Source organism: Lontra canadensis, unplaced genomic scaffold (genome assembly GCF_010015895.1).
Source record: "Lontra canadensis isolate GAN:19392208 unplaced genomic scaffold, GSC_riverotter_1.0 scaffold24, whole genome shotgun sequence".
Classification (NCBI taxonomy): Eukaryota; Metazoa; Chordata; class Mammalia; order Carnivora; family Mustelidae; genus Lontra; species Lontra canadensis.
The window spans coordinates 4,458,531-4,484,246 of record NW_022631018.1 but is presented as its reverse complement, the minus strand read 5'-3'; the positions used below and the strand labels follow the sequence as shown (position 1 = coordinate 4,484,246).

At 40.0% G+C, this 25,716-nt stretch overlaps 1 protein-coding gene across 1 annotated transcript; it reads right to left on the bottom strand.

Moving 5' to 3' along the window:
- Positions 1-11,654: 11,654 nt before the first annotated feature.
- Positions 11,655-16,946, bottom strand: APOBEC4 (apolipoprotein B mRNA editing enzyme catalytic polypeptide like 4). Its single transcript, XM_032862659.1, has 2 exons — positions 16,803-16,946; positions 11,655-13,294 (listed from the first exon to the last, which is right to left on the bottom strand). The coding sequence occupies exon 2, from the start codon at positions 13,262-13,264 to the stop codon at positions 12,167-12,169; it is 1,098 nt and encodes a 365-aa protein (XP_032718550.1). The 5' UTR covers positions 13,265-13,294; positions 16,803-16,946; the 3' UTR covers positions 11,655-12,166.
- Between the last annotated feature and the right edge of the window lie 8,770 nt (positions 16,947-25,716).

Here is a 25,716-nt window from a genome sequence, read left to right as displayed (position 1 = left end):
CTACGCCGCCCCCGCTCTTCCCCCGGGAGCGCGCGCGAGGGAGGGAGCGCGCTGAACGCAGTGCGCAGGCGCAGGCTCTCTGCAGGAAAGGGGCGGGGCTGGGCGAAGGAGGCGGGGGCGGAGGGGGCGGGGCCGGGGGAGGGCCGAAAGCGGGGCCGCGGGCAGAGGGAAGAGGCAATTGGTCGTCCGATGCCGTCATGTGATCCTCAGAGGGTTTCCATAGCAACGCTTCTCTGCGGTCCAGTCGGGGCGGGGGGGTGTGGGGGGTCCTTAGGTTGGTGGCTATGGGCACTGGAGGCGGGTGGCTTTTGCTGCCGCCGCCGCTGCCGGCGACCTGTCATCTGGGTCCTGCGTGAGGTCCGGCTGGCCCGGACTTGCCTGTGAGGTGGGATGGACTGGTTGCCGGACCGAGTCCCCTGCAGTTGGCAGGAGTATGGGGCGGAGTGATGCGCGCCCAGGCGCCCAGCGTCGTTTTAGTTGTCAGAGACATCACTTCGGACCGTGCACTGCCGGTGGCTGCGTTCCTGAGCCGGGAGCCCCTTTCCCCGGGTTGGAACTACGCTGTGCAGCCAGAGGGAGGTCCCCAAGGACGGAGTCGAAAGGTCATATCTTATCCGTCAGTGCTGTGTGACAGCATCCCGACGGCACCGGCAGAGTAGGTATCATATCCGTTGGGAGGGAGGGGAAGGTTCTGGGCAGGGGCCGGGGTGGCAAAACTGGGGCGAACCTGTGGAATTTGGGGTAGGGTCAGTCACGGACATCTTAAAATAAGTGGCTGTTTGGAGCAAGATTGTTGGAAAAGGATAGGGGCGAGTTACGCTCTCCGGCGATGTGGGGAAACAAAACGTGTGAGGATTAGTGGAAACCAGATCTTTAAGATTTATATTTGTGACTTAAGATTTGTATGATCCTGCTAGGCCAGCTTTTCCTTCATTTGACATCCTCATTTCTGAGAGCAAAGCTCTTAGGAGGAGATAGAGGCACTAACACTAAAGAAATGGTAGTTGTGTTCTGTGTATAACACTGAAGTACAGATATTTGCAGAATAAAATTATTTTGGACATTCAGCTGGACGCTGCTCAGATAGCTTTATGTTTTCCTGACATCCTGTCAGGTCCAGCTCAATTCCATCTCAAGCAGAAACCCGGTTGTTGCCCTGTTAATACCCTAATCCTTGGTTTCCTGTGCTGTATTGAAAAGAGCAGTGGACTCAGAGTCGGAAAACCCTGGCTCAAGTCTTGACTTCGACTCATAATCCATTTGATTGAGGCATTCCACTTAAAATTCTGAATTTCAGGTTCCTCGTTGCTGAAGTGGAGCTAATAATGTGTACTTCACGAGTCTGTTCTGATGATTAAGTACGGGAAAGTGTTCCGAAGCTCTAAAATTCTACCGACATGTAAAATACATGTTACCTGTACCATTGACTTTGGCACTAGTCTTATGAATTACTTAATGACATATCATGTTTTATTTCGCTCCTGGAAGAGATCAAAAGATTCTGGAGGGCAAAGACTTGTCTTATATTTATTTTGTATCTTCCTTTACATCTGATATATTGCTTGGCATGCAGGCAGAAAACTCAATACATTTAGGTACTCAGTTATTCATTGATGAATGAATAAATGTTTGAAAGTCAGAGTGAACATAATGAATCAGTAAGGAAAGGAAGAGAGATCTCAAAATCAACCATTTGTTGGACAGATACGCATACATATGTATATCTATATCTACATTGACATGTATACATATGTATATATGTGGAGATATATACATATATATGTGTATGTATATGTATATATGGAGAGAGACAGAGGGAGTTCTCAGGAATGGAATATATCCTTTCTTGGAAGGAAGAAGCAATATGGCATTTTTCTCTTCTCAATTAAATCACTCGTATAGAAAATATATCATTTACGTGGTGGAAGTGACATTTCTTTAAATTAAGATTCAAGTTATGAGCAAACACATGATAAAGAACTCCTCCATGCTCTGTTTTCAGAGAGCAGAGGAAAATTTTCTACCTGTTGGTAATATTTATTTTAAAAAGTCGTATGCCAGGAGCGCCTGGGTGGCTCAGTGGGTTGAAGCCTCTGCCTTCGGCTTAGGTCGTGATCCCGGGGTCCTGGGATCGAGCCCTGCATCAGGCTCTCTGCTCCGCAGGGAGCCTGCTTCCCTTCCTCTCTCTCTGCCTGCCTCTGCCTGCTTGTGATCTCTGTCTGTCAGAATAAATAAATAGAATCTTTAAAAAAGAAAGTCATATGCCAATGTATCAGACCATTACTATGGTGAGTGGCATTATATAATTTACAATAAAGATTTGTTTTACTATTTCCTCCTCAGTTTCAATCTTTCGCTAACTTTGGTAAGAGCTCAACAGTATACTTGTTTTGATGTGAGAGATGATTGTACTCTTTTGTTCTTCTAAATCAAGATTTTCTTTGAAGAGAAAATTGAACATTAGAAGTGCTATTGAGAGCAAACAGAAACAAGGATTTAAGACTAATGTATCCCTTCTCTTACATTTCTCTTCTTTTGTATTAGGTCTTATTTAGGAAATGTCTCTGTTCTCTTATTTTAGAACTGGGAAAGAATTCTGGGGTAGAAATCAACTTAAGGGAATAGTGAGAGGAATTTAAAAAATCGAGTTGCTCAAGGGTATAATTGATTTGATTACTCAGAATTTTGCTCTATATGTTGAACATGTTAAATATAACTAATTCTCAGTTGCATAATGCATAATACATTTGAGATGTAATAATGTCAAAAGGTCCTTTTCCAATATGGTATTTTTTATTGTCTTGCAATGATAAGTACCTAGTATATAATAGGTATGAAACGTATTTGTATCCAATGAATAATCTAACAATTTTGCAATCATATTTAGAGAGTATTTCTTAACGGATACATTAATTTCCTCCCTACCCTAATCAGCTAACAGTCAAATCTATAAAGCTTTAGGGAAATGTGTGTGTGTGTGTGTGTAGAAACCTGTCCTTAATTATGTTTTAATTAGATAATACACATTATTCCACTTTATTGCAAATTACAACTTTTTATGTTAACCATGGTACTTAATTCATTTTAGATAATATTATTTCCCCTATTTTAATTTTCCAAATGAGTGTGTATCCCTGAAATAACAGATCCATAAGGCTTTAAGACATTTTATTTCCTGAGCAAATAACCTGGTTTAGTTGAATACTATAGTATTCAGACTAAATCTGAATTTTCTCAAGGTTAATGCTGCGTGATAGTATGTAGCTCCTTTTTATTATCTATGATAATGCAAAGATTGAAGAATCTTTTTAATTAGAAAGGATTTTGATAAAATTATTTTATAATAGGTCTTTCTTTTCAGATATTTTAAACTGAGTGCTCTACCTACCATGTGCTTGTTTTCCCCAGCCTTGACACTAAATACTTAACAAACGAAGACATTGAATCCCACAGCAATGAAATGGAAGCGAGGCCAGTGTTAATCAAATACATCAAACATGTGTTATAAATATAAAATAAATAAGTGAAGTTCAGTTCTGGTAATGGTGATGTAATACCACTGTTCTCTAGCAACATAATTAGTACAATATAAGAATATTTTTTTTAAAAGATTTTATTTATTTATTTGACAGAGAGAGAGGCCCAAGTAGGCAGAGAGGCAGGCAGAGAGAGAGGGGGCAGCAGGCTTCTCACTGAGCGGAGAACCCGATGTGGGGCTCAATCCCAGGACCCTGAGACCATGACCTGAGCTGAAGGCAGAGCTTAACCCACTGAGCCACCCAGGCACCCCTATAAAAAGATTTTTTAGCATGTTACCTAGACTATAGTATGGTCTAACATTTGTACATAATATCCAAATGAACTAGTTCTGTGTTGAACCACTAGCCTTCCAAATTTTCCATTTTTGCTTTGTGATTTATTTTAGCTTTATATAACTTTATGATTATACACTAGGATAGGATAGATAGGGTGAACTATTTTACAATGGGACTTTTTTTTTTAAGATTTTATTTATTTATTTGACAGACAGAGATCACAAGTAGGCAGAGAAGCAGGCAGAGAGAGAGGAGGAAGCAGGCTCCCCGCTGAGCAGAGGGCCCGACGCGGGGCTCCATCCCAGAACCCTGGGATCGTGACCCGAGCTGAAGGCAGAGGCTTTAACCCGCTGAGCCACCCAGGCGCCCCTACAATGGGACCTTTATATAAGATTAAAAATTTTAATCTGTACTCTTGTCTCAGGAAAAATGTTTAGTGCTAAATCCAACAAAAATAAATCTTATTTGTTAAACATTGTTTTGAATTGGACTCTCTGTTTAATTTTTTTACCTGCTTATAATAATATTAAGAGAAGCTATGGATTTAAAAATTTATTTATTCTGTATTCTTTCCCACGGCTGGGATCTCTTATTAATGCTAACAGTTGTTTTAGGGTTGCATTTCTTGTCATAGTATATAATCATAATATTTGAGATAAGGATAACTTACATTTTCTTTTCTAATATTTATATCACTTTCATTTATTTTTTTAAAATCTCATGGCATTAGTCGTACTTGCAAAAGCAGTGTTGAAAAACTGGGTGGTATTAGGGATCTCTTCTTTGTTTCTATTTTAATGGAAACGATGTTGGTATTTTACCAGTTTATATTTCCTATTGTTTTAGGATATTTAGGAATGACTGCTGGAATTGTCAAATGCTTTTTTTGAGGGACCTAGTAACAAAAACAGTATTACTTTTTATCTTTTAATTAAATGTAATGAATATATACATATATTCATATATGTGTGCATACATATATACTATATATATATTTTAAAGATTTTATTTGAAAGAGAGAGAGCAAGCATGGGGGAAGTTGGGGAGGGGCAGAGGGAGAGGGAGAAGTAAACTCCCCGCAAGGAGCCTAATGCGGGAGCTCCGTACAGGCTTGATCCCAGGACCCTGAGATCATGACCTGAGCAGAAGGCAGACGCTTAACTGACTGATCACCCAGGTGCCCCTATCTATATATATATTTTTGCATTGAACCATTCCCACATTTCTAGAATAGATTGTGGTGACTTACTTGATAGTTGTGGTTAATTACTTGATAGTTTCGATTAGTTTATATTTTGTTTATGTGATTTCAGAATCAATACGTGTAAGTGAGATTGCCCCATAGTATTCTTTGCCATCTCTATTCAATTTTGATATTAGAATTAGTATAGCTTTGTAAGATGAGTTGAGAAGATTTCTGCCTTCTTTTCTATGCTCTGGAAAAATATGATTAGAAAATTACTATGCTCTTTTTTCTTTGAGAGTTATAAAATATGCTTGCAAAATTATCTGGACTTGCTCATATTTTTAGGGTTAGATCTTTGATCATCTCTCTATTCTGTGGTTATTAACTTGTTTGGTTTTTCTCTCTTTTTGAGTCAATTTTAGAATTTATATTTTCATAATAAATCATGCATTCTATCTAGATTGCCAGTTTTTTTGCAAAAAGTTGCACAAAATATTTTCTTACAATTATTTTAATATCTTGCATGACCATGGACTTACTGCTTCTCTTGTTGCTTTAAAGCAAAATATTAAAATCAAACTTTTTTCCTTCTCCTAACATGATTGTTACAAATCCTAGTAATATATTGTTACTTCTTATAGAAAATAAAATTTATGGTTTTGATAGAATTTGAAAGATCCTGCAATTCCTACTTTTTCTACTGTCTATCCTTATTCTATTAATATTTTATTAGTAATAGTGACTGCTTGATGTTTGTTTTGTGTTAGACGTGGTAAATAATCTATTTACTTTATTTAATTATCAGAGTAGCTCTAGGACTTAGAAGTTAGTGTGTCCATTTTATGGATCAAGAAACTAAGACTGAGAGAGTTTATGTAACTCAGCCACTGATGCTCAGCGAGTAGCAGACTGGTATGGTAATTAGGTATGTCAGATTCCAAATCTTGTGCTTTTAATCACCACTCTCTGCTTTCAGTAAGTCTTTCTCACTATTCCCAACTGTGCTGCTTACCTTTGTGTTAAAAATAAGGATATAACTAGGTATCAAGGTCCCAATAAACCTATACCAAGGTTTTCAATAGCTTGAAATGAACTCTAAACTGTGAACTTAAAAAATCTTAAAAAATCTTATTATTGTAATGATTTTTTAAAAGACATTTGTTTTTCAGGTCTTGTCCCACCTTATCTCAGTATTTTGAGACTAGACATAGAGCCTGTTACCTAATATTTAGTCTGTCACAGAAGATGTCACCTTTTTTTGGTACATGAAGAGATCAGTAGGTGTTGATGAATAATTCCACTTAACTTTTTTAAAGTTGTAGCAAAATACACATAACAATTTACTGTCTGACCATTTTTAAGTGTACCTCTAAGTAATATTAATTATGTTCACATTATTGTACAACCATTACCACTATCCATATCCAGACTTTTTTTATCTTACAGATCTGGACCCTGTACCCATTAAACAATAACTCCCCATTTCCCACTCCTCTCCCCAGCTCTGAATGATAGCCATCTTACTGTCTCTATAAATTTGATAGCTCTAGGGATCACATATTAGTGGATTCATACAGTACTTTGTTCGTTTTTGTGGCTGGCTTATTTCACTTAATTTGATTTCCTCAAGATTCATTCACAACTGTAGCATGTGTCAAGACGTTGTTCCTTTTCAAGGCTGAGTAGTATTCCATTGTATATATATTCGACATTCTCTCTATCCATTCATCTATTGATGGACACTTGGATTACTTATGGCTCTTATGAATAATGCTGCTATGAATATGGTTTTTTTTTTAAAGACTTCATTTATTTATTTGACAGACAGAGATCACAAGTAGGCAGAGAGGCAGGCAGAGAGAGAGAGAGGGAAGCAGGCTCCCTGCTGAGCAGAGAGCCCGATACGGGACTCGATCCCAGGACCCTGACATCATGACCTGAGCCGAAGGCAGCAGCCTAACCCACTGAGCCACCCAGGTGCCCTGAATATGGTTATACAAATACCTAAGACCCCATTTTCAATTCTTTTGGTTATATACTCAGAAGAAGAATTGCTGGATCACATAACTCTATTTTTAATTTTTTGAGGCACCAATTCCATTTAATTAACTAAATAGAGTAATAAAGTGATGTTCCATTGCCTTAGGTCTCTGATTTGCTACATCCCTGAGAGTCAGAGACATCAAGTCAAGGTAATCTTAGGATGTATATTTGGTCTGAGGCTCCAGCTAAAACAAGAGTTGGGGATGGGGAGGGTGCTCAGACTCTGGGATCTAGAGCTCCTGAAGTTCTCCAGCCCAGCCCACCCAGCCTCCCTAGCTCCCATAGTCTCTAGGATGCCTATTGATACAATAGTCTGAGCAAAACTACAGAAAGGCCTCAGTGTGGGTAAAAATGGATATTGATCCCAGGCTTTGTACTGAGTCCATATTGTTGCTATTTTGAGAGCCATTAAAGTGTAGTGATTAAGAACAGGGATTCTGGAGCTAGAGCTCCTGGGTTTGCCCTTAGTTCAGCCTTTACTCCATGAGCTTTCTGTGGTGCAATTTCCTTACGTGAAAATAGATATTTTAGGGGCGCCTGGGTGGCTCAGTGGGTTAAAGCCTCTGCCTTCGGCTCAGGTCATGATCCTGGGGTCCTGGGATGGAGCCCCACATTGGGCTCTCTGCTCGGCCGGGAGCCTGCTTCCCACCCCCACTGCCTGCCTCTCTGCCTTCTTGTGATCTTTGTCTGTCAAATAAATAAATAAAATCTAAAAAGAAAAAAAATGTCTTTAAAAAAAGAAAATAGATATTTTAGTAATACCTACCTCATGGAATTATTGGGAGCGTTAAATGAGTTAATACATGTAACTGTTTAGAAAAGTGCCTGACATACAGTTCTCACTAAATGTTAGGCAGTAATAATATTATTCTTAATTAGTGTAAGTTACCATGAAGCTTTCTTTAAAACCTTTGGAAATAAGATGCATAACATGATATTGTTTGAGCTAAACTTTTTGGATTTCATGTGCTTTGAATCAAAAAACTACTGTTACATAGTAACATTTAGGATTTGCTCCCAAGCCAACAGGATTAGATGGTAGCTTGATAAAACATTAACATCTATAGAGAATCTGTACTAGTCATGACAGGAGTTGGTTATAAAGGTTTCTGTGGTCTCTTACAGTCTCGGCCCCCTTAAACACTGTCTGGGGGTTGGGGTCCTTGGGCAGAGCCCACCGTTTCAGGCACAGTGTCCCTGGTAAGCCACTGGTAAGCAGTGATGGCAGTAAACATTTACTTCAAATAATGAACTCCCCTAATCCACAAAGCAACCTTAAAAAAAATAAATAACTTGGCTTCTCAGGTAGCGTCTCTGAATGGAGAGGCTGTATAGGCGAGACTGCTTGAATTATCTGGTTGCATATCCCGTTGTAAGTCTCACTGGAAATCAGTGCATTAGCCTTCTGTTTTTACATGTCTATCTTGGGAGCTTTACTAATCAAGGTCTGCCCTGATTCATTACAGATAGATACAGATAGATAGATTCACTCTCTGTACTGACTAAGCCGGTAGCTGAGCCTACAGACTAAGAGCCAAACCTGGTAGATCCATAAAGGTAACGTTCCCCTTTCTCATCGGTTTCTTGGGATATAGCCCCCTTCCTCCTTTAAATCACCCACCACTAGCTGCTTAATTTATTGGCTTGTGTTTTCTTTACTGGAGTTTCTCTAAGTGTGGGAGCAGTTATAATTCTTCACTATCTGTAATGCCAGTGTGCTAAAGAGAGGTGGAACATTCCAACTTTGATGCTTCCCTAAGTCCCCGGACCAGCCCAACGTGACCAGGAATCCCTTGTGTGGTGATTAAGCAGTGTAACCACTGCACTGTGAACACTTGCTCTGTGGATCTATTCTTCTGATCCAAGCCATCTTAGTATGGATAGAGCTGAAAGGACCTTATGTATGAGCTTGTCTGTATCTCTTGTTTTACCGAAGGGGAAAGAGAGACTACATGCCTAGGGCCCTATATCTTTATGCTTTCGTAACAGTCTCTTGAAGGCTTGACTATATTGGCCAGGACTCATGACCTGTCAGTGACATTCTTCCTAGCACCAGACATATCTAACTAGTACAAAAATTGAACTGCCAAAAAATACTTTCCTGTCCTATAGTTTGGGCAACATTTCTCCCTTCGTTATATACTGTTGAAATACAAATTCATCTCAGATTTCAGACTATGTTTTTTTTTAAATGTTTCTTCTAAAGATTTATTTATTTTTTTTAGAGAGAGCGGGAGAGAGTGTGAGTGGGAGGAAGGCCAGAGGGAGAGAGAGTGAGAGAGAGAACCCAAGCAGACTCTGTGCTGAGTATGGAGCCCAACTTGGGGCTCAGTCTCAGAACCCTGAAATCATGGCCTGAGCTAAGATTACGAGTTGGAGCTTAGCTGACTGAGCCACCCAGGCTCCCCTTCAGACTTTGTTTTTAACTGAATGCCTTGTAGCCCGATTGTTACGTTTTTTGACTGCTTTGTAGATAGAGTTCATGGCAACTATTTGAATCTACTTTTTCCCTTTTTTTTTGAGAGGCCTGTAAGGGGGTCAGGTCCTTCCCAACTGCTGCAGGACATGACCAGCCAGCCTGGCAAGAGGCTTCAGAGCCAGTTCCCCAAATCCTTCAGATTTGCCAATGCTCTTAGCTCAGTTGCCCACCTGGATAGAGATGCTGAATTTGTCACATTGGGTCTTTTTTTTTTTTTTGACTCTACATCCCAAATTGTAGACAGATGATTTCATAATCTTATAATAAACTTCAGTACTTTATAAAATAATAATTACTATATACTACAACATAACTATATTCCAATAATTCTATAAAAATTGTCACATTAACAATAGAATATTCTTTTAAAAATTTTAATGATGTTTATTTTAATCACAATAGAAATTTCTATTCTAAACATTTTTATTTTCTTTTCTTTCTCCTCCTCCTCTTCCTCCTTTGACATGTGCTTTAAGCTTTTAATTTCTTTTTATTTTTTTTTAAAGATTTTATTTATTTATTTGACAAAGAGAGAGATCACAAGTAGTCAGAGAGGCAGGCAGAGAGAGAGGGGAAGCAGGCTCCCTGCTGAGCAGAGAGCCTGATGCAGGGCTCGATCCCAGAACCCTGAGATCATGACCCAAGTTGAAGGCAGAGGCTTAACCCATTGAGCCACCCAGATGCCCTATTTTTATGTTTAAAAATTTAAAAAAAAAAAAAACTTTTCCTTTTTAAAATTTAAATTCAATTAATTAACATATAATGTATTATTGGCTTCAGAGGTACAGGTCTGTGATTCATCAGTCTTATACAATGTCCAGTTCTCATTATAACATATACCTTCCCCAATGCCCATCACCCAGTTAACCCCATCTGCTTTAAGCTTTTTTTAATGGCAAAACTATCTTATTAGCTTAGCATTACTTTTACATACTTAAGAAAAAATTTGGGGTGCCTGGGTGGGTCTGTCAGTTGAGCATCTGACTCTTGATTTTAGCTCAGGTCATGATCTCTGGGTCAAAAGGTGGAGCCCACATTGGGTGGGGGGCGGGAGGGCCATGCTCAGTGGGGAATCTGTTTGAGATTCTCTCTCCCTCTGCCCCTCCCCACCACGCATGCTCTCTCTCTCTCTAAAAATAAGCAAATCTTTTTTTTTTTTAAGATTTTATTTATTTATTTGACAGAGAGAGATCACAGGTAGGTGGAGAGGCAGGCAGAGAGAAAGAGAGAGAGGGAAGCAGGCTCCCCGCCGAGCAGAGAGCCCGATGTGGGACTCGATACCAGGACCCTGAGATCATGACCTGAGCCGAAGGCAGCGGCTTAACCCACTGAGCCACCCAGGCGCCCAAGCAAATCTTTTTTTAAAAAAAAGAAAAAATTTGGTAGCCAGTTACAAATGGATATACATTTTTCTCGTAATATGTTTTTACATATTTCTAAGAGGAAAATGAGGCCGCATTAATGAATGAATTAAACAAAGTGTTTTAATGTACATGCTCAGATGGTTATTCAAGGAGCACTTCCTAGAAGTGTTTTGAGCAAGATTTTAAGAGACGGTATAGATATACACTGCTGAAAAGAGAAGAGGTTAGAGAAAAGGGAAGTAAAACAAATTATGCATTGTGGCGCTATATCAGAAGGAGGGGGAATGGATGCTAACAAAAAAACGATGTCCATTGCAGGATGGTTAAGGGAGCTCTTTGTTGGAATGAGTATGGAGTGTTGGAAAGCAGTGATTGGTAACATTATTGAGATGTAGATTCACAACCTTGCAACCTGCATTTTGCCTGGCTACTTGGCTAGATTCTAAGGGAAAACCATAGAGGGAGTGGGAGGTGCCTGACCAGTAGGAACTTAAAATCTTGCGATGAGATTGGGCAGCTGGAAGGTAGAGAAGGAGCCTTCACAGCCAGTAAGAACAGCTTGGATTTTACACGGTGTGTGATGGAAGGAGCCTTTGCAGGGTCTCATGTATCATCCTGCCTCTGTTGTCTGATCAGGAAGGAGAGATCTGAGCTGGGAAAAATCAACATTGAGCAGGGGACTAGGTTTCAAAAATCAATTTTTGCAGCTATATATGATCAATTAGTAAAAGAGTTGTTTTTTTTTTTTCCATAAAAAACTATTTTGAACCACTTTAGGAAAAAAATAGGCTGCCTAAAGTCTTCTGTTCATGATTAACAATTAATGGAAAATCACTGGTTTGCTTTTGCAGACAGCACTTAATGTCAGTAACTTAAGGCTGTTTTCCAATTTTACAGTAAATTTTTATACTAAAACCAATTTAGGAAGCTGTTTAGTCCATAGCCTTTTTCGGTGGAAAGATGGTGTGGGTAGACTAGAATAATGACGTTTTCTTTTCCACACCAAAGTATTAATAAGGTACTAATGGCTCCATTTTGATACTGTCGCTTTCAAAATAAAGGAGAGAGGTCAAGTTGCTTATGAAAACATCTTGGATTCTGGTAAAAGTTGGGTAGCTTTATAGCAGTTGAGATAGCAAATATTTCAGGTTTTGCTTTTAGTGTATCAATTCATCTCCCATCTTGGATCAGACCCAAGAGAGAAAGTCTCTAGATTTTTCTTTGCTATTGAATTTGTCCTCTCATAGTTGTTTGGTCTCACGTTGTAGAAATATAGATTTTATTTTTTCCCTTTCTTCTTTTCATCTGCTTCTTTGGTACTTGCAACCTGCTCCGTGATTTCCACTCTTTCCACTGACATTCCCATGGGAGGCCTTCTGGGGTCCTTGGTGTCCGGGAATGACATTTGAGGCATATTTAAGTGCCTCACAATAATCCTGGGTTTGTGTGCGTTTTGACGCACATGGATTGGTGGTAGGTCTCTGAAAGGCACCAACACAAAAACGACGGGAACTCTGAGGTCTGGGGTCAGATTGGGTTGCAGTTGTCCACGTGTCACTTGAAAATACTGCCCAGGAAAGACCTTGTTGAAGGGGTAGCTCTCTAAAGCCACCTGAGCTTTTATGTTCCGATTCTCTTTTGTCTGGGGAAGAACATCAGTGAAATAAGGTTTCACTCCCGTTATCCTGTTGATTTCGTAAGCATTGTGCCTATCAGCCAGTGCTCTCCCAGTTAAAATGGGCTGGAAAACAGTGGGTCCTGAGACACCGCTTACAAAGCTGTTGAGGAGAGAATGCCAAATTCCACCACTTATTGGGCTCAAGGTGACCTGTGGCCATAAACTGGCCAGGCTCCGGAGAGCTTCCCGGTTCCACGCCGAGGCAGGAAATTTGGCCTCAGTATGATAGAGCTGAGCAAAGTAAATGCTGAGAGTAACGTCTGGATACATTATTAAGAAATTGTACATTTTGCTGATGCAGCAGTGGTTGGCTTCATTACAAGGAGAGTTGTTGGAATACAGAATGATGTGCCTGATAGCATTGTTTTTGTGTCGGGCTGCCTGAAAGTAACCGTTCATCTCGAATAGCATCGATTCTGGATGGGTATTGTTCTCAGTGCAACTGCTAGCGTGGCCCTTTTGCACCAGGCTTCCAGAAGAAGTTTTTAGCTCATAAAACGTGAGGTGCTTTGTTTGAGGATACACTGGCCCATAAGGGAATCCAAAAATCTGATGAAATTCTGTATAGGGAACTCTTGCTTCTTCACCTGTCCGAATATGGTAAGGACAGTTCGAACAATCTAGAGAGAAGCTTAGCCAGTAATAAGGTTTTACTATTGTTCCATGATTTGCTAGGTATTCTTCATATAAGGGTTCCATTGCTAGATTTATGGTCTTCTAGCTGCAACCCTAAACAAGGAAAAGAAATTATACGTAAAACCAGTGCAGGAAAAACTAAAGAAAATGCATTGATTTATTGAGCCATACTTTTCTTTAAAGAAGGTAGCACAATAGCTATAGCATCTTTAATTTTTTTTTTCCCCAAAGATTTTATTTATTTATTTATTTATTTGACAGAGAACACACCTAGGCAGAGGCAGGCAGAGCGAGAGAGAGGGAGGCAGGCTCCCTGCTAAGCAGGGAGCCGGATGTGGGGCTCGACCCCAGGACCCTGGGATCAGGACCCTGGGATCAGGATCACGACCAGAGCCGAAGGCAGAGGCTTTAACCCACTGAGCCACCCAGGCGCCCCAGCGTCTTTGATTTTAAAAGATAGTTATATATATATGGAAGCTCAAGATTCATCTTTGTTCATTGAGATTCTTGGGGTGTGGGGAGGAGATGAAAAAGAAAGGCATAATGCAGCTTTACCTGTTTCACAGATTGTGAGACAACACAGCAAATGGGTTAACAGTGCAAGTTCTGGAAACAAGACTGCCTTGTTTCAAATCTGGGCTCTGCCCCTTACCAGCTCAGTGACTTTCTGCAAGTTGTTTAAAGTCTGGGAGTCGTAGCTTCCTTGTCTGTAAAGTGAGGGTAAGAATAGTATCTACCTCTCACTAAAAGGTTCTCTTGAGGGGTGAATAATGGGATACATATACAATGCTTTATTATGTGCCTGACTCATGTTAAGAACTCACTAAAGATTAGCTCTCAGCAGTGATAGTACAAATTCCGGGATTATCTAAACAATTCTTGTTTTTGAAAGCCTAAACAAATAAGCAGGGGGTTTGCAATTTTGTTTGTAATGTTCTTCCTTTGTGCCTTTCTTGAATGATATTATCTAATTATCTGCATAGGTTTTGAATGTGCTTGCATTTAAAATCAGCTGTTTCTTCAGATCAGCGGCAATAAATTGAAGCTAATTATCCTTTTGGGGAAAGGATCATGGTTACTGGTGGAGACTTCTCTTGGGAATTCCATTTGAGTATTCTTTGGGTAGTGAACACTTTGCTATTTGAGGGTTTTATTTCCAGTGGGTGGGTCTTGTTAGAACATTTTGGCAACTTTACCATTCTGGAAAGCACATATGGTTCTTTAGGATATTTCAAGTGAATAGTTTCTGGGATGTTAAACCACAAAAGTTGAGGTCTGTAAGTAATGATTTTTTTCCTTTAAACAAAAATTACTCAGTTACATTGTTCCCACGCAGCAACTTAGGGCATTCTAATATAGTTTCAAGAACATTTTAAAATAACTTTGTATTATTCAAGTATTATGTATTTCTTGTACGATATTTTTAAAAATGCTAATACATAAAGGGAAAAATAAAAACTCACACTGATTTCTCTCAGTTTATGTTCCCTAACTGTTAACATGTCTCTTCCCTCCAGTCTTTTTGCTACGTGTTTGTTATGCACAACAGAAATAAAATCATGTTTTATACTTGGCTTCTCACTTCGTGTAGGTCATGAGTACTTCCCCATGTTATTAAAAAATTTTCAAAAAGCAATATTCATGGCTAATTAGTATTTTATTATGCAACAAGTATGTAATCAAATATTCAGGTTCTTGCCTCTTTTTATTATTATAAATAATACTTCGATGAGCATTTCTGGAAATAAAGTTGTGTTTTTCTTTTCTTTTAATGTAGATTACTATAAGTTGTATTATTAGCTCAGACTTTGTCAGATTGCTTCTTAGGACGGTGTCCCAATTCTATCTCATTCGCCTTTGCCCATTTGAGAAGTGAGCATCCGTATCCCTTTTTGGCTATAATTTGGACCTTTTCAATTCCTCGTGAGGTTGAACACATTTTCACATGCTTATTGGGCTGTAGTATTTATCCTTCTGTGAAATATGTCTGATCCCTCCGCCCCCCCCCCCGCCCCCCAGCGCTTTGTTGAGGTTTTCCTTACTGATTTGCAAGAACTGTCTTTGGTTTGTTTTGTTTTTGTTTTTTAAATATTTTATTTATTTATTTGACAGACAGGAGATCACAAGTAAGCAGAGAGGCAGGCAGAGAGAGAGGGAGAAGCGGGCTTCCCATTGAGCAGAGAGCCCGATGTGGGGCTCGATCCCAGGACCCTGAGATCATGACGCTTTAACCCACTGAGCCACCCAGGTGCCCTGCAAGAACTCTTTTTGTATTAAGAATATTATCTGTCATAATTTTTTTTTAAAGATTTTATTTATTTATTTGACAGAGAGAGATCACAAGCAGGCAGAGAGGCAGGCAGAGAGAGAGGAGGAAGCAGGCTCCCTGCTGAGCAGAGAGCCCGATGCGGGGCTCGATCCCAGGACTCTGAGATCATGACCTGAGCCGAAGGCAGCAGCTTAACCCACTGAGCTACCCAGGCGCCCCAGCTGTCATAATTTTTGCAAGTATTTTACCTGGTTTATGGAGCCATTTGATGATGCTGATGGCATTTTTAATTATACCAATTTTTACATTTTTCTATGGTCTCATCTTTTCCCTTAAGATTTTTTACTGTTGTATTTGGAAAAGACTTCCCCATCAAAGAGGAGTTAAGTATTCCCTATATTTTTTTCTAGTATGTATGGTTTTATCTTTTACATTTAACTCTTTGTCCAGGCAACAACACAGATAAAGCAGAAAATTAAAGAGAGATAAACTGACCATTACAAAACAAAAGAAAATATATTTCTCACTTTCCAAAATCAAATTTGTCATTTCAGGAGTATTTATTACAGTTTTCATATGGAAGCACTTGGATCAACTTCTTTCTTCCTCAACCCTAGTCACCTCTGTCCCTGCTGTATTTGGTACCACTGAAACCTGCAAAGCTCCTTTGCCAACCTGTCCTGGGCAGAAAATACTTTAGGAGCCTCAGTCCTGCTGTAGAGGGAGTGTGATTTACTCATGCCACCATTTTCCTAATGGCTGATATCTCTGCAGTAATTCTGGATGCCACAAACCCATCAAATTCCAGGTTTCTCCTAATCTCTGTCCTGTTAATTTAGTCCATAGGGTCAGACATTTACCTCAGTGTCCTCCTCAGTTCTGCACTTTCCTGGCGTGACTGAATTCGTGCCCCGAGGCCTCCCAGCCCTTACCTATCTTTTCCTCTGAGTCCCAGACTTTCTTTTCTTCTCCTTTTGGCAACGAATCCATTACCTGGAGCCTCACACCATCTCAGGCTGATCCTGGGCATTGCTTTTCTCCCTGGATTTCCTCCTCTTTCAGCCTTACCTATCAGACCAGACAGATCTCTCTGAATATCAAAACTTGCTGAAACCAAGCCCAGAGTCCTACTTACTTTTGAATCTGGATCCTTGGATGTGGTCTGCTGTTGGGTGGCACAGCCTATATTCAAGGGACTACTCAGACTGCAGTTTCAAGTCCCCCATGATTCGACTGGAATATTCCGGAAACCATAACATGAGGCCTTTGTCTGCCTGTTTTAGGGTGGATGGAATGGGTGGAGTTAACTACACTTAATCATCCCACACTTACCCTTATGGGAAGCAGAAGTCTTTGTATCTTTCCAAATAAAGGCAGTATGGGAAGTCCCAGCTGTTTTTCTAAGTACTCTTCTCTTTGTACTCCGTCTGCTGTTTTAGCTGGGAAGCATGCATCCTTCCTGTCTTTAAGGAGATCTTGAGGACTGGTGGCCTCTATAGGGCACGGGGTGGCGGGGCGCGGGGGCTCTGGAGGTTCATTCTTGCTAATGGCTTTTCACTGTCAGTCAGCTGTGGTTCCCCATGGGTGGAGCCTCCACTTTTTCAGAGGGTCTTTGGAAGACTTTTCTTTGATCACCTTCATCTGAGGGGGAAGCAGGAAAGACCTCCGTCAGCTTCGAACTCTTAGAGAATGGGTGATTTGTATCATCAGTTGGCCAATGATCACAGACTCTTTTGTATCCTTCACTTCTGCTTATCTGCCCATTCACTGTGCCCCTACCCAGGCAGGGGCATACCCTGTTGAGCCCAGGACCAGACTCAGGGAATCTTAGTTGGTTCACAGGCCAGGTTGGCTGAGAATTGTCTCCCCAGCATCCTGTGTCCCTACTACCTCGTCCTTCCCCCACCATCTTTGGCCGTGCTTCGGAAAGGCGTGATGCCTTTGGTAGAGCAGGTCTACTAGCAGTAAGAAGCAGAGATCTGTAGAACCCAGCACCTTGCCACTGGTTGTGAGTGGCCCCTGGACTGCGGCCTTGGGACGACAGCCTTCCTTCCTTTAACATAAATGAGGCATACATGAGGACAATCTGCTCTCCCTTCACCCCCAGCTAGGATTTAGTGAGTACTGGTAAAGCACAGTTTGCACTGGAGTAGTGGGAGAATGGAGTTTGCCCTTCCCAATCTGTGCGCAATCTGTTAGCAGCTAAAAACAAATGTTAGCAGTTATAATTACCATCATTTTGTCTCCAGGCTTGGATAACATTCCAGGTGTTCTAGAAGATGGTCCGCTCCCTTTTTTCCTTCTTTCAGTACCATGCCCTGTTTCGAGGGGCTCCTGAGGCCGGTCGTGCTGGCGAGCTTCACCTCCTGAATTGGTTCGGGACTCTTTCGCAGTTTGTGTCTGTTAGTTCCTTTGAACTTTGCTGTCCCAAGTTAGAAAAACCTTGCTGAGGTGTGGCTGCCTCTAAGAACAGTGTTGAATCGGTGCCATGGTAACGTTTGCAAAGTAGCTACTGCTAGGATACGGCTCTGACACTTATTACTTTATTTGCATTTCAAACCACCTGTTCCGAAGATGAAAATATACATGAATGCATATTCCAGTCTGCATGAAAGCACACTAGCTGACGATTGCAGGGGACATGTTGGGGTTTTTCTCCCTCTGGCTGTAAGAATCAAGCTCTGAGGTCCTGCTCCTCAGCGTCTTTGTCCTGATCTAGAGCAGGTGCCGGAACCACGATTCACTGGTTCCGTTGCATGTAGAGACACCAGGGCCCTTTCTTAGGAAGTTTGCGCTTTGGTGAGAGGGAGCAGACTCGATCTCCCCAAAGGGAGGCACTTTCTACTAATAGGTCCACAGCCCCTGAAGGGAGAGCTCTTCAGTGTGTCCAGATCTGGGCCAGCAGTCTCTCTCTTCTTACAGATTCCCTGGGAGACTCTTGCTGTTGGTATGTATCTGTTTCCCTCCAGTTTAAGGCAAACCCACCCCCTGGATCGTGGTGGCCCCTTGTCCATAGCCAACAGAAGAGCCACTCAGCCTGCTCTGTTCTATTCCCCTGCCCCGCCTCCACTCTACGTCTTCTCCTAGGACACTGGACATGTCGATGGTCATGACTCACTGTGCTCACTCCCAGTTATTCCCTCTTTCCTCTTCCTCAGGCCACTTGAAGGAACAAGTGATGATCACTACTGTGTATTTCCATTACTTACCACTTCAAAGTTGTTTTAAAAATTATTTTTGTTAACATATAATGTATTATTTGCCCCAGGGGTACAGGTCTGTGAATCATCAGGCTTACACATTTCACAGCGCTCTCCCCAAAGTTCTTAAGTGTCACCCCAGAGTTCTTAAGCACATTCCCTATGTCACCCCAAAGTTCTTAAGCACATTTCCTATGCTGAAAATAGCCCAGCAGGGACAATGGAAGCACCTAGAAGGCTTCCGAAAGCAGCCTTACCACTCTTAGCTAGTTTCTCAGTCAAACTCCCAGTCTCCCCGACAGCATCTGTCCTTTCTCCTTGAGGGGACTCCTTCTGGTTTAGATGTTTTATGTTGATCTTTGCCTTTTAAGGGTCTCAGCTAATTATTTTTTGGTTACATATTCTTTCATGCTTGCTTCTGGGACGGCTTGCTATTGGTCCCTTCCCAACCATTGGCCACTGAGCATGCCTCCGTTGTTCTCCCTTCCTGCCTCCATCTTCCTAGCATCTCCTAGCTCGATGAACTTGTAAATATAAGACCAAGATTCCATCTTTATTTAACATTAATAAATGACATCCCATTTAAAAATGTTCCCTGAAGGGGCGCGTGAGTGGCTCAGTTGGTTAAGCGTCCGACTCAGGACATACCCTCACGTCGTGAACTCTGGGCTGAGCCCTGTGTCAGGCTCTGTGCTGAGTATGGGGTCTGCTCAAGATTCTCTCTCTCAAATAAATAAATAAATCTTAAAAAAATTCCCTTAAAAATGAGTTTCTATCCATTGACATATTTACCAATTGGATTTTAGGGTAATTTCAGGTTTAGGCAATCCCACATAGCCACCAGTTTTAAAAACAGTTCTATTGAGATTTAACTGACAAATAAGAATTGTGTATATTTAGGGTGTACAGCTTGATCTTTTGATATACACTGTGAAATGGTTATAGCAATCAAGATAATTAACATATCTATAACTACATAGAGTTATCTTTTTGGGGGGTTTGCATGAGAACATGAAAGATCTGCCCTCTTAGCAAATTTCAAGCAAACAATATTGTATTGTTAACTGTAGTCGCCATGCTGTGCATTAGATCTCCAGAACTTAGTCATCTTGCATAACTGAAACTTTACACCTATTGACCAACATTACTCCAGTTCCCCCTTGCCCCAGCCCCTGACAATCAACATTTTACTCTATGCTTCTGCGAGTGTATTTTAGATTCCACCTATAAAAATGACATTATGCAATATGTGTCTTTCTGTTTCTAGCTTATTTCACATAACATAATGTCCTTCAGGTTCATCCACGTTGTGGCAGATGCTAGGATTTCTTTTTAAAGGCTGAATAATATATCATTTTATGTGTGTACCACATCTTCTTTATTCATTCATCTGTCTGTGGACATTTAGGTTGTTTCCGTACCTTGACTATGGTGAATAATACTGCAGTGAACATGGGAGTGCAGATATCATATCTTTGAGATACTGATTCCATTTCTTTTGGATAAATACCCAGAAATGGGATTGCCAGATCTCATGGTAGTTTTATTTTTAATTTCTTGAGGAATTGCCATATTGTTTTCCATAATGGCTCTATCATTTTATATTCCAACTAACAGCTCCCTTTTCTGTGTCATCACCAACCCTTGTTTTCTTTTGTCTTTTTGATAATAGTCATCCAAACAGGTGTGAGGTGGTTTGGGTGTGAGCCACCCAGGCTCCCTCCTTTGCCGTTTTTAAAATCAGATTGTTTGGGGCACCTGGGTGGCTCAGTTTGTTAAGCGACTGCCTTTGGCTCAGGTCATGATCCTGGAGTCCCGGGATCGAGTCCCACATCAGGCTTCCAGCTCCACAGGGAGTCTGCTTCTCCCCCTCTCATTCTCTCTCTCTCTTTCAAATAAATAAATAAATAAAATCTTTTAAAAAGTCAAATTATTTGGTTTCTTTTTGCTATTACACACATTCCTTATATATTTTGGATATTAGCCCCTCATCGGGGTTAGCAAATATTAGCAAATTTGTTAGCAAATGTCTCCCACCATCTGTAGGTTGCCTTTATACTTTGATTAAGTTTCTTGAGATGTGCAGAAGCTTTTTAGCATCATGTAGTCCTACTTGTCTATTTTTGAATTTTTTTTAAAGATTTTTTTTTTTTAAAGATTTTATTTATTTATCTGGGAGAGAGAGAGAAATGAGTGCAAGTGAGGTGTGGGGAGGGGCAGAGGGAGTGGGAGGAACAGGCTCCCCATGGAACAAGGAGCCCTCTGGGGGGGCCCGATCCCAGGACCCTGGGATCATGACCTGAGCTGAAGGCAGATGCTTAACCAAGTGAGCCAAAAGCACCCCTATTTTTGCTTTTTTATAGAAAATTATTTGCTTATTTAGAGGGAGAGAGAGCAAGCGAGCAAGAGAGCAGGGAGAAGGGCCGATGGAGAGGGAGAGGCAGAGAATCTTGAGCAGACTGGCGCTGAGTGCAGAGCCCAACATGGGGCTCCGTCCCATGAACCTGAGATCAGGACCTGAGCTGAAAGCAAGAGTCAGATGCTTAACCGATTGAGCCACCCAGGCACCCTTATTTTTGCTTTTGATGCCTGTACTTTTGATGTCATATTCAAAAATTCATCACCAAACCAATGTCAAGAACACTTTTCCTATGTTTTCTTTTAGTAGTTTTATAGTTTCACCATTTACATTTGTCTTTAATTTTGTGTTGGTTTTTGTATATGGTATGAGATAAAGGTCCCGTTTTATTGTTTCGCATGAGCCACCATTTTTTGCATCTCTTAGGTGTAGGAAAATTCCAAAGGAAGATTGGCTTCACAAAGCTTCATTTAGGTTGCACAAATGATTTTTAAAATTTTATTTATTTTATTTGTGTGTGCGGGCAGTGAACCCATGAGCAGGGGGAGGGGCAGAGGGAGACAGAGAGAGCAGACTCCCCACGGAGCAGAGCAGGGCTCATCCCAGGACCCTTAGATCATGACCTGAGCCAAGGCAGATGCTCAACTGATTGAGCCACCCAGGTGCCCACAGAAAAATGATTTTTAGAATTGAGTCTAGCCACAAGGAAATGAAGGACTTTGATCATGGGGTTCCTGCTCACAATTCTTACTACTAAATTGATAGGTACAGGAATGGAGAACTTTGAAGAAACATCTATTTCCCCAAACAGACTCCTTTCCTCTATCTTCCTTTGTTACCTTGCCATCCTTCATCTTCAGTCAGATGAGTTACAGTGAATATTACCTCTATCAAAGTAATATGAGATTATAATGAAAAAGCTTTGCAAAGGCCAAACTCTCTCATACTGATATATATATTTTTAAAAGACCTTTATTCAGGTTAACACTCTAAAAATTGTTTCTAATCTGTGTTCTGGCTTCCCAATATGGGGTGTATCTACGATGGCTTGTGTGTTGCTAGTTGCTACCTCTAAGGTGACTTGGATAACTTATATTTTATTGACTTTTTTTTTTTACTTTTATTTGAAGGCACATGTTAATTATATAATTATATGTAATTATATTATATTAATTATAATATATTATATTAATTATAATAATTAATCATATAATTCACTGCTTTCATAGCAGTTTGGTAGACACTGAATAATAATGCCCACATTTATGTAGCAGTAAGAAGCTACCTACACTGAAGAAAAGAAGGAGAGGAGAGAATTCAGTAGATTTCATGGGGCTCACTGAGAATTAGGACAGATGGGACAAGATAAGTGTTAGGGTTGAGAGGAAAAGAAGACCAAAAAAAAGCAAAGGATGGATGTCCTCGCTTGGGGTCATAAATGGAAAGGCCACAGGGTGGCAGCACAGTCTTACCAGCAGGAAACTTTCTGTTGGACCACAGTTCATTTGCTAAATTCACAGATTTGCAGAATTCCTCCATGTCGGTTTCCTCAGATGTCCCAGGTAAATACCAGCAAATGCTTAGAATGAGAGGTAACTCCTAAAATTTAGGAAACTTTAGGTAACTCCTAAAACTGAAGCCAGTGTGGGGTGAAGGCACCATCTTTACTCCCAGAATCTGTACAGATGCTCTAAAAAAGGTTTCAGACCGTCTGTGGGGAAGGACCGATTGCAGTTTACCAACCATAGTACACTGATCATTTTGTAAAATTCAATGAAAGTGATTTCATAGAAAAATGAACAAAAAAGACATAGACATCATAAGCTCATTTTACAAAAAATTAAAAGACATAAACAGATCAAAAGATATGAAAGTTTTAAATCACATTTCAATAAATGTTAATGGAACACCCGTCTATTTTTGCTTTTGTTGCTCATGCTTTTGATGTCATATTCAAGAAATCATTGATCAGACCAGTGCTACAAAGCTTTCCCCATGTGTTTTCTTCTAGGAGTTTTATGGTTCCAGGTCTTATGTTTAACTCTTTAATCCATTTTGGGTTTTTCTTGGTGTGTGCATGGTTTGGGGTAAGGGTCCAATTTCATTTTTTTTTTAAAGATTTTATTTGTTTATTTGACAGAGAAATCACAAGTAGGCAGAGAGCAGGCAGAGAGAGAGGGAGAAGCAGGCTCCTCGCTGAGCAGAGAGCCTGCTGTGGGGCTTGATTTCAGGACTCTGGGATCATGACCTGAGCCGAAGGCAGAGGCTTAACCCACTGAGCCATCCAGGTGCCCCCCAATTTCATTCTTTTGCGTATGGATATCCAGTTTTCCTAACACCATTTGTTGAAGAGCTATCCTTTCCTCATTGCGCATTCTTGGCACCTTGGCACTACCAAAGATCATTTGACTGTATGTGTGTGGGTTTGTGTTATTTTTGTCCCATTTGTCTATATGTCTGTCTTTATGTAAATATGAACAGAACAAACATAACATAGAAAAAAAGAAAAAAAGAATTACCAAAACCATATGTGTTGTTTATTGAAAGTGTAATGTATAGATGACTAGAATAGAGAATCACTGTTGTTATTATTATATTCAACAATTATATTAAACAAAAAGCTTTTGAAAGATATAGCAATGTTCAATGTCCTAAATATGCAGTTTGTGAACATCAGTATATTGACTTATAAAATTTTTATTGTGACCATCCAACTTGCTTCTTGCTTGTTACTCCATCGAATCTAGGTCCAACTGATGACAACACTATTTGCAGGATATAATCATATCTAGACTGATTCTGTGTTTATTTTGGTAGCATTAGAATAGGGAAAGCCAGTTTAAGAGGTATGCTAATAGGAATAGAAGAAGAGGTTTTAAAGCAATTTCACAAGCTCAAGGTATTCATTTTTAACAATTTTAAAAAATAAAGCAAGTGATACTATATTTTCAAAATTCATCAGTTGCCATTTCCAATATTTTATCCTGTAGTTGTATTAAATTTATCTTTTGATGAAAGGACTAGTTTATGGTTCCGTGAATTCCCTATGCATAGATTCTCTATCAAAATTATTATCTATGGCATTGATAATAGTTGTTAAAATTATGAAACATGATATAACCATCTCTGGAAACTCTGTTTTTCCACACTTCTTTTATTTATTTTGACTTTTCAGTCATCTGCTATTGAAAAACATGTTGAATTTCTTCCATGTTTGGAAATACTAAGGTTATTAACATAGCAAAGATTACAGACAAATAGGCAAATCTGAATGTCTAGTATACTTTTTCTTTAAAAACTTGGGCCCAAACTGGTTTCTTATCCAGCAGTAATTCTGAGCATTTATTCATCAGTTCCAACATTCTCTACAGAACTTATGAACATCATAACCCAGTATGTAAAGCTGTTGTTTATGATCAACTTCCATATTATCACATAAACAGAATAATTTCAAATGTAATGCATTAGCATTTATGTAATTTGTAGTGTTTTTTAAATGATTCATTTCATCTTTTCTTTTTTTTAAGATTTTTTAAAAATTTATTTGTCAGAGAGATAGAGAGCACAAGTAGGGGAGTAGCAGGCAGAGGGGTTTGAGAAGCAGGCTCTCCACTGAGCAGGGAGCCTGATGCAGGGCTCAACCCCAGGACCCTGGAATCATGTCCCGAGCTGAAGGCAGCCGCTTAACCGACTAAGCCACCCAGGCACCCCTGTGTAATTCATAGTTTTTAATGTGTCACTAAGCACAGTGATTAGCTTGGCTGACTTTTTTCCCTAGTAAGGTTTTCTCGATGAAGGAAATAGTGTGTGGTTTTGCATTCTGGCCCGAGTTCCTTAATCTGAGCAATTATCCTAGAACTTTCTCCCATGCACAATTTAAACTCTAAATCACTTTTCCTGATATAAGTCATACAGGGTCATATCAAATTTCTATAAAAGTTTCTAAGTACTTACTTTCAATTTCTGTACTTACCTTGTTGACATTGGTGACAGTCTATGGGTGGGCCCTGGCTCGTAGGCAACTTTGAGTGACATTGTTTTTGTGTACTTATTCCGTTTCACTTAAGTCACTATTAGGTAGTGATTCTGCTTAACTAAGTTCACTAAATTTTATTTAATTCCTCTGGCTATCTTATAATATAAATGCTAAAGAATTTAAATGAAAATACCATTCGTTGAACCCAGAGGAACACTTACTGGATGCCTCCTTTGTGCCAAAAAGTTTACATGCCTGACATCCCTAAGAGGTGCGTATTATTACAATTTCCATTTTACAAATAACAAAACCAAGGTTCAAAGTGGCTGATGCTAAGATAAGATAGCTAGTAACTGGCAGAGCTGGGATTTGCACCCAGAGCCCTCTGAAACTCTTTTCTTAATACCATTATCACTCCATCACATCCTACATTTTGAGCAAAAAGAAAATAATTTCAAATTTATGACCTAGTCTTAAGATAAATGGGAAAAATTAAATTTCAAAAGTGAGGAAATGATGAAGTCAATAAAGTCAAGCAGGCTAGGAAAAGTGTCATGGTAAGATGGTAAGTGTGGGAAAACAGCTGAAAATGTTTCTGTCAGAGGAAAGAAAGTTTAAAAAAAATTTTTTTTTAATATTTTTAGATTTTTATTTGAGAGAGAGAGAGAGCACAAGCAGGGGGAGCAGCAGGCAGACGGAGAGGGCGAAGCA